This window comes from Amyelois transitella, chromosome 14, assembly GCF_032362555.1.
Source record: "Amyelois transitella isolate CPQ chromosome 14, ilAmyTran1.1, whole genome shotgun sequence".
Classification (NCBI taxonomy): domain Eukaryota; kingdom Metazoa; phylum Arthropoda; class Insecta; order Lepidoptera; family Pyralidae; genus Amyelois; species Amyelois transitella.
In genome coordinates, this window is record NC_083517.1 from 4702899 (window position 1) to 4712697 (window position 9799).

The 9799-nt window shown below is 34.2% G+C and overlaps 3 protein-coding genes across 3 annotated transcripts; 1 reads left to right on the forward strand and 2 right to left on the reverse strand.

The window, feature by feature from the left end:
* Window positions 1-1514: 1514 nt before the first annotated feature.
* Window positions 1515-3275, reverse strand: LOC106139721 (thyrostimulin alpha-2 subunit). Its single transcript, XM_013341218.2, has 3 exons — window positions 3184-3275; window positions 2542-2708; window positions 1515-1661 (listed from the first exon to the last, which is right to left on the reverse strand). Exons 1-3 carry the CDS (start codon window positions 3269-3271, stop codon window positions 1569-1571), a joined length of 348 nt encoding a protein of 115 aa, XP_013196672.1. The 5' UTR covers window positions 3272-3275; the 3' UTR covers window positions 1515-1568.
* Window positions 3276-4587: 1312 nt separating this feature from the next.
* Window positions 4588-6725, forward strand: LOC106139707 (tetratricopeptide repeat protein 8). Its single transcript, XM_060947748.1, has 6 exons — window positions 4588-4633; window positions 4751-4991; window positions 5262-5510; window positions 5617-6041; window positions 6120-6294; window positions 6570-6725. Exons 2-6 carry the CDS (start codon window positions 4815-4817, stop codon window positions 6723-6725), a joined length of 1182 nt encoding a protein of 393 aa, XP_060803731.1. The 5' UTR covers window positions 4588-4633; window positions 4751-4814.
* Window positions 6726-6897: 172 nt separating this feature from the next.
* LOC132902524 (cytoplasmic dynein 2 light intermediate chain 1) lies at window positions 6898-8522 on the reverse strand. Its single transcript, XM_060947931.1, has 4 exons — window positions 8351-8522; window positions 7699-8038; window positions 7360-7607; window positions 6898-7174 (listed from the first exon to the last, which is right to left on the reverse strand). The coding sequence occupies exons 1-4, from the start codon at window positions 8453-8455 to the stop codon at window positions 6977-6979; spliced, it is 891 nt and encodes a 296-aa protein (XP_060803914.1). The 5' UTR covers window positions 8456-8522; the 3' UTR covers window positions 6898-6976.
* Between the last annotated feature and the right edge of the window lie 1277 nt (window positions 8523-9799).

Sequence of the window (9799 nt, forward strand, 5' to 3'; positions counted from 1 at the left end):
TTAACTAATACAATTTCAAGCAGTAGGTGTAGGCTATTACTTTAAATTATGTGCTTCAATAATAAAAATTTAGAGGCGTTTTGGTATATTTATAGTATGGAAAGTTAGGTGTGCCAGAAAATGATGGAGTGAAAGAATTATGTAGGGATCGCGACAAGTGTAAAGATGTTGCCTCTGCGTACCCTTCCGGGAAAGAAAAAAGATTTCATATATTCAAATAAATCATTCTTCAAATATGGAAAAAAATGTTTTTGATGATAGTCTAGCATGTAGTTAAAAACAGTGTGATGGTTTTCTTCCCGCGCATATTGGAAAAGTGAATCAACAGAAAAACATAGAAATCTTAGACCTCCACTTCTCATCCAAAAATAGAGTAGCTTGGGTATCTGCTAGGAATTCGCACACACTGCTTATCCAACTGATAACTTACATGACCTAAGATTTTTATATCACTTATTAAATATAACTTTGTTTATGTTAATTACTTACTTATTTCATTTTCTCAAATACTAAATTAAACATACCTATCTTACTATCGTTCGCATTTTTTAATGCAACCAAAGGTATTGTAATTACCATCTACAACTTAAAGGTGGCGACCCGTTTTGCAAGTGCAGCTTTTTAAACTCAACTTTGTTAAATCTTCATCGACAAAATGCCATTCTCCTAAAAAAAAATCTAAATCCAAAAATTTGTCTTTAATCATCATTAATTGGGCATTTTAAAAGCTAATAGGCATGTCGTCAAATCCTCTTTTAATTAGGTACCTACTTACACGTAAATTATAGTAAAAACTGAATGAACACTTTCTTAAACAATAAAATTGTATTATCAAAATAATAGTACCTACTTTATAACAACGTAAGTGTTCAGAAAAGTAGGCCAATATGGTAAAATATGAATCATATGTACTTTTTATATCGAGGCATTGTTAAATTGTGATAGCGGTAAATTCCCTTTGCAATTAAGACGACGTTTGTGCACAATCTAAGAAAGACAACACTGTCTGACTGATTGACTAACATATCAACTCAAAGCCCAAACCAGCGTTTACTGTTATGACTAGAAATGGGTCTAAATTTGGAATTTGGCATGTAGGTTCAATACGTGCCGTTATTTGTGCAGGCTTAACTAAACAGTGAGTTTCTAGATTCTTAAAATATTATTTGGTTCCACTGTTTTTGTATGAAGGAAAGCTAAATGTCAGAGTACCACAGATTTAGTATTCCAATTTCTAAGGTATTAGCTGTTCATTTATGATTAACTAAATTAATTACTTAGTAATAAAAGCCATGACCAACGCCATAATTAATTTATTCATTGCAAGTTACACGTCATTCCTTACTACAAACTTACTTAAAAAAAATCATGACAATAATAAGTAAAATTAACTTAAAATACATAAGTATTTTTACTATGTCCTTTTTTTCGAATTTGTATGATATGACATTTTTAACTATTGAATTAAATTTTCAAAGATAGGATTTGAAATTCTAAAGTAATTTGAGATAAGTAAGAACTTACTGAATTAAATCATAACATACTTGTATAAAAGAGTTGAGATTTTATCATTCTTTTTGACAATGATAGCAGGCGCAGGAAACTGCTGATTTGAATATTAAATTCCTTTCGCCGTCTAAACATAGCACTTTCACCGGTACCTAAAATAAAGAATTGATCGATTATCATCTAGACAACGTACACGGTTAAGATCCATACTACTCGTACAAGTACAATTATAAATGCAAAAGTAACTTTAATTAAATTAAAGTGTGCCGTGTGGTTCCCGGCACCAATACAAAAAAGAATAGGACCACTCCATCTCTTTCCCATGGAAGTCGTAAAAGGCGACTAAGGGATAGGCTAACAAACTTAGGGTTATTTTTAGGCGATGGGCTAGCAACCTTTCACTATTTAAATCTCAATTCTATTATTAAGCCAAATAGCTGAACGTGGCCATTCAGTTTTTTCAAGACTGTTGGCTCTGTCTGCCCCGCAAGGGATATAGACGTGACCATATATATGTATGTATGTTTAAATTACGAAGTGTGAAGAAAAAGATGAAAATCGCGCAAATTCCTAAAAATCCAAAAGTCACCTCACCTCTCTGTTTGATTATTTTAATAACATGAAAGTACCTATTACATTGATGATTAAGTAGTTAAAATCAATCACACTTCAAACAAAAGCAGCTAAATTGTGCGTGAGTACATGAAAAGTAAAACTAAACAACATTTGCGTCTAATCTAGTAAGATTTTATCAGAGATCTATTGGTATTTTCATTCTAACTAGTTAATTATTTTTATATTAGGTACTTTTCTAGCTTTATTCCCTAGCCAAAATTAATCAAAAATCACATAAAGCCGGAAACGGTATCCAGTCAGCTACTATTAATATTCCATTTATAAAAATACTTGTTATGGAATCAGATGTTACAAAAAACCTTTAAAAATCGCTCCCCAACACGACCTCACGTCTGACCCGAAGATTCCCGTATTTGCGGCAGCATTGCCTCTCTCGCAGATAAATTACCTACTTACATCCTCTGATTCCATGATATTGCAGCACTGCCCTAGTGATGTTACTGGATGACGTTTGAAACCAAGCATAATGCTTGGCAGAGACCATGACTCGCAGAAACCCCTACACGCATTCGTCGTGATCTTAAACTGGACGCAGTCTGGTATGCTAATGTTTCTCGTATGGCCTGTTTATAATAAAATAAACTTTATATGGCTGTGCAATCTTTCTTATTAAAAAAAAAATAAATGAGCTAAGATACAATATACCTAAATTAAATTATAGACATTAAGATTATGGCGTTTGAACAAAGCGGAGCTAGTACCTACCTCAGATAATAAAATTAATGATGATGTTAAGCCTTTAAACGAAAACACTTCCCACTGGTTAAGGCAAATAGATGGTTGATAATGGATATCCGAAAGTTAATACATTTCCAAAATTTCCTACATGAGTTGGGTAAAGTAAACAACGTTTATGTTACAAAAGTTTTGGCAACTCGTGTCAATTTGTGTCTGTGTTTATCGAATCTGCAATGCATTTCATACACATTCTGCCTTTGAAATTATGGGAATATGGTGTCCCCCTCTAATATTACTTCATCAAAAATGAGACAATTATACTGTAACAAAAAAAATCATTTACATTCAAGGAATACGCACCAATTCGATGACAACCAGGTTTCTTCCACGACTCAGTTGCAAGAATATGACTAACGGACGCAATTAACAACAAAAACCTTAGAAGCATTTTAAATAAGATTATCTTGTGTGCGAAGCTGCCACCGAGTGAAAATAATTAGAAAAACGGAACCTTATATTCGGATGAAGAAGGAGTTGTCAACATTTGTACGATTTTCATTACTGTTCATTTAGAATAATTACCTAAGTTAAAAGTGAAAATTGTTGGTTTAATTTCAAAAACGATAGTAAAATTATAATGGTGTAGGGTCAATTAGCTCTATAATATAATATATAAATGTCTTCTTTATCCACAAAAAAATAGAACTCAATTCATAATTATAATCACGCCCACGAAACTTCTTTGACTACCTTGATTTTTACCTATGCTCAACTTTTACGATTTTCAACGAACCTTCGAAATTTGAATTACGTTATCATCCTTGATGAAAATAATATAAAAAATCTGAGAAACCCTTGCCAAAAAAACTATACCATATTATACTATGATTACCAGGAATACTATATAGGTCAGTATATCTTTGTATTTAGCTGATGAAGACCTTAAAGAGAGAGTTAAAACAATGTTGAAAATATCTGACCGGGCGACATAATCAAAATAAAATATGTATTTGAAGGGGATGATTTCCATCTTGTTAACCTAATGGCGCGGTATGTTGACGTCGAAGAAGTAAATGGCGCATTATGAACGAACAAACAAAATGTAATTACATTTTACTTATACAGCTCCATACCTAGCTGTGTGTCTAAATTTAGCAGTTGGTAGTACGGTACAGTGACTCTTTGGAAATATTTAGGGCGTAAATATAATTTCAGACGTTATAAAAATTAAGTCAATTAGCTTTTTAGTGGGTAACTTAATAAAATTTTTCTAGCGAACAGTGTTGTGAATACAATGCGGCTGATGATCGAATCAGGTAATAGTCTCTTGAAGGTAAGAGGGGTGTACAATTTTCTATAGGTACTTTTTACTGATTAATTGAAAAGTTCTTTTTGTGTGATTCCCGGCACCAATAGAAAAAAGAATAGGACCACTCCATCTCCCTCCCATGGATGTCGTAAAAGGCGACTAACGGGAAGGCTTATAAACTTAGGATTCTTCTTTTAGGCGATAGGTTACCAACCTGTCACTATTTGAATCTCAATTCTATCTTAAAGCCAAATAGCTGAACGTGGCCTATCAGTCTATTTCAAGACTGTTGCTGTTGGCTCTGTCTACCCCGCCAGGGATATAGACATTTATATGTATGTATGTTAATAATGACAACCATGGAATTAAAGCAGTTGTGATTGCGATATCAGTAACACAAATATAGGGTTGGCATAGCAACGGAAATGGTAAACATTAAGAGCAACTTTAGAAAGTTCATTTCATAAGGCTATTAGTTTGCTTACTAACAACACCTCCATGGTAACATAAATAACATTTAAGTTAAAATCTGTACTTCTTCTTTCGTTTTAATTGTTTCTCTAAAAACGAAATCCTTGAGAACATGGACATTAAATATAGGATTTTAAACCTTTACAGCACAAAACAATATGACGAATGTCTTAAATTGTGCGCTATATCGCTACAATCAAGCAGTGATCGCATGGTCGAGTTTATACAAATGCGAGCAATGACAATCCAAGCTAAGGTAGCCAGCAATGGGTATGAAGAAGTAGATTACATGCCGCAAAACGATGATCTGACAACCACAGCTGTGAATAAAACACCAAGGGTTGGTACCACTTTCCAGAGAGAAGTGAGGACGGCACAGCAATTTAATGTAAGTTTTCTACTTATCATTTCTATCGACTGGTTTTGGTTTTAAATCTTCAGACTAGTTGGGGAAATCTGTATAGCCAACCCATATTTTCAGTTCTAAATTATTTGACTATCTTGACAGTTGGACATCGAGATTTCGGTAATTACTTACTTTATTTCTTGTACCTACTAAGTATTTTTGTGAAAAAATATGTTCATTCGAAAAAAAATTTCATATTCAACAATTTTTTAAAAGCTTGTCTGAAGTTTTACTATACATTTCTTCTTACAGAAAAGAACTACATCAACGGCCACGTTAAGATCCCGTGGTGTGAGCACCACTCGAGCTAGAAGCGCCCGCTCGGCATTACACACCGCCTCTCGGGTCTCCAGAGCGGCTACTGCTTTGGCTGGTGGTGCTCCATTGTCGACTGGTCTCCCACTTTCCCTTCGGTTTTTGAAAAAAGAAGACAAACTTTTTCTTTCTGCCTCGAAGACGCTTTTCGAGTACGTTTACTACTGTGAAGGTGATGTCAGAAAGGTAATTCACACATAATATTAAAAATATTTTTACCCATAAAGTTAGAAATAATATAAGATATAATTTATTAAATTTTTTTCATAGTACGTTACCGCTATTTTTTTAGGCAATGGATGTGGCTTTCCAAGCTAAAAAGGCTGATGAAAGTTCGGACTGGTGGTGGGACTTTTCTTTGGGCCGATGTTATTCAGCACTAGGCATGTTTCGAAATTCGGAAGACTGTCTCAGACAAGCTCTTAAGCATACCAAACACATATCTATATATCTTCGATTGATTGCTATGTATGTGGGGCTGAATCAGCCCTTATCAGCCCTAGAAGTTTGTAAACAGGGACTTTCAGTGTTTCATGAAAGTACGCCTCTAATATTGGAACAAGCCAGAATTCACGATCAGATGGGTAACACCACAGTTGCTGTTAAAGAGTATAGGTTGGTAGCTATAGAAGACCCAACTAATATGGAGGCTATTGCGAGTATCGCTATGTACAACTTTTATAATGATCAGCCTGAGATTGCTTTACGTTATTACAGGCAAGTAAATAACTTACAAATATCAAATTGTAAATCTAAAATCTCTTATATAATTTTTTATGAAGTAATATGTTTCAGGAGATTATTGGCGACTACCATACCGGGAGCGGAGATATTCAATAATCTTGGACTATGTTGCCTTTATTGCAACCAATGGGACCTAATTTTGCCGTGTTTTAGACAGGCGCTCTACTTTTCTACCGAAGCTGAAATACGATCCGAAATTTGGTTCAACATTTTTCATATTGCACTGGTTGGTTTTAATTTTAACAAACATCACAATTAGTATTTTTAACACATAATAGCAATATCTTCATATAATCACATCTTTATCCCTTACGGAATAGACAGAGCCAATAGTCTTGAAAAGCCTGAAAGGCCGCGTTTAGCTTTCAAAGGTTGCTCTAGCCCATCGCCTGATCGAAAATGCAAACTATAGTTCGATAATTACTCGTATGGAAAGATGTACCGTTGACTGCGTTTTTATTCTTTGGTGTTAGTGAAATTTCTTCTAATATTATAATTTAGTCTACAGGTGACATAGCACTGGCTCGGCGTTGCCTGAAAGTGAGTCTTGCCACTAACTCGGAAAACGAGGCGTCAAGAAGTGCACTTCAGGCTTTGAATGCGCGTCTGCGGGTCAGAAAACAAGTAAAGATAGACAAAATAGCGCAGAATTGTTAATATATTATGTACTGAGACATCGAACATTAAACATCCAATAAACAGTTTAATAAATATATTATTTTTTCATTAGTTTATGATACTCTGTTTTGTCTTGTGGCTTCAAATTTCCATTCTCCTTAAATCATCATTTCGCCTTAAATTTCCATCCGCTACCTAGATGCCTACGAGAAATAGAAAATTGTAGGCACTTCCAAATTTTATATGAGAAATAATAAAGACTTCACAAATTTATTACACTTTTCAAAACATTACAATTTAATTCCAGCCAAATAATCCCCAATAGAAATATCTACAGAAGAGTAGTGTCTTAACTCTTCATATTTTGAGGCTATCTTAGCATCCAGGGCTGGTTCAGGATGACTTCGGGGCAACTTCAATCCTGGCTCCAGTTTCACCTCTTCAACTTCCTGTTGCAATGGTATTCGAGACAAATGCCGCATTTTAACCTTAATGGAAGAAGGATAAATAGGTAAATAATTCACTAGAGATCATACATTTGGTATAGATGTTTCACATTAAACATGGAACAGTTAGTACCTCTAAGTAGGTACTAACTGTTCCATGTAATTTGAGTGAGTGTAATTTAAAAACTGAGAACTGAGAAGGTTATGGTTACGTGTACAGCATTTACCTGCTCCATCGTGGATTTAGGAATACCTATACTTTCCCACGAGTCAGCACCGTTTGCTATCATCAGTGGTTTAATATAATTTGTATTTTTCTCTTTAAATGAAGAAGAGCCAAACGCCATGTTGTGTAAAATCTCTTTAGTTTTTTTAACCAGATATGTATCCTTTGAAGAGTAAAACAGCACATGGGCATTATAAATGAGAGCTATACTCCTAATGGTTGTACATATCAGTTTCTTGATTTCGTTATCTGGAAAGAATTGCATTATTATATTGGTTGATTAGAATAAAAAGAAATCGTATATTTGTTATAAAAATTACAAAGCTACAAACATACTTACCATAACTTTTGAAAATATCATATTTGCCACCAATTATGATAATTTCGGATGTCTTTTCCATATCAGAATATGTTTGCAAACAAAGCTCTAATGTGCTCCAGATAGATTTAATTTTGCTCAAATCGATCATTATGCAAAAAATATAGCCGCTTTGTATCGGTATTGAAATCAGCACGTTTTTCAGTAAATTCAATTTACCACCGTACTCCCAAATATGGCACACCGTCTTTTCAATTCCTTGCTTTCGATTTGATTTTCGGCCAAATGAGTATTCCAGCACCAACGTTTCACGAGGTGTATCATTCTTATCAAGAAAAGAATACAGTAAAGAAGATTTACCCTAAAACAATTGAAGAAGGTTCTTAATTTTTAAATGATTTTATTTAATCTATGCTTATCACAGATTTTATACCTACCTACCTACCACATGCACCATTATATAGTTTGATTTCTTTCCAAAACCTGAAAATTACAGATAGGTAATGGAATAACTACAAGCAGGGGCGAAATTATAAGATAGTAACAAGTTTGTAACACATTGTCTAAAAGAAGCAAGCCAGCTGCAGCTCACTAGATAAGGTTTTTTTAACAAACTGTAATTTAAGAAAGGTTGTTAGATGATGTTCCTTCTAGGTAGGTATGTGAAACTTACAGATCCTTTACTGCCAACAACAAATAACGTACGAGAATTATTATCCTTTGATTCCTTTAAGGTATTTTCGACCATCTCTGTAGCAATTTCTGGTATGGACAACATTATAACTACTTATTGTGACTTCGCAAAAGCTGGGAATTAAAATTGTCATTGTTTGTTTTTATACAGAAATACGTTTCTTAGCAACAAGCTTAAAGAATACCTATTGTTTTAATTTATAATAGCTGCAGTGGATGTCGATTGAACCCGTGTAGGTATAACGACTGCTAATCTATTAAAGCTGAAGAGTTTGTTTGAACGCGCTAATCTCAGGAACTACGGGTTCGAATTGAAAAATTTGCGTTGAATAGACCATTTATCGAGGAAGGCTTTATAACATCACGCTAGTTGCAGCGTGATGTTATAAGATATAAGGAGCAAAGAAATAATGGAATATGTGAAAAAACGGGAAAAATTATTTATCCTTGAAGGCTTTAATGATGCCCAAAATAACTATTCCACGCGGACGAAGTCGCGGGCACAGTTAGTATTTGATATATAGCAACAGTAACTGAAAGACATCATATCGTGCTCTCCTTAAAAAAATCAAATTACCTAGTCACTGTTATTAATCAAAATCATCGGAAACGACCGTAGTCCATGGGGTTTCTACATTAGTTCTGACGAAAAACGCAACTTTACAGGAGACACGAAAAACGGTCACGGTTGGCGCGTACCTTATTACTTACCTTATGGTACCTTGTCGTTTCCGCTACTTTGGTAGACTTATAAAATATTATTTTTTATCTAAACGCAATAGTGTTTAAGTGAAAAAACTTTTACCCGGACCAAAAAGTAACTCTTTAAATGGGATAGCTTGATGTGTTCCTCTTTACACATACTAAGTGTTCTATTCATGTAAAAAAGGTTTTGCATTTGAATTTATTTATCGAGCGAGCAAAGTGAATGAGGTTGTGGCGAAATCTATACGCCACAAGTCATAAAAATAAAATCACGCAGCGCAATCAGTCAAAAACAGCGAAAAACCTAAATCGTGCAAGCAAAGATTTCACGGATTGGAGCAGGCATAACACCTAGCCTGACGTAAGATCTTCCCTTTGGTGGCGGTCGAGCCGAATTATCGCTCCCGCTACAAGGTCTTCCAATTAACTTGGGTTGAAAATATTATTTTGTATGTACCTATATGTTTGTAAACCAACGTTGCATTATTGAAGCAGAAGCTGTTTAAATCGACGATTCTCGATTGTGAAATGAATAACAGGGCTTGTTAACGTTACCAAATTAACACTAAAAGTAACGGTAAATATCGTTATTTTCAAAAAGTTATGACTAATACCGTTATAGGCGCGATATCAATAATGTGATCTTATAACGTGATATAACGATATAAATTACGTTATATAACATGACCAATTAACGTAAAGAATAGCGATAACAATTAACTTT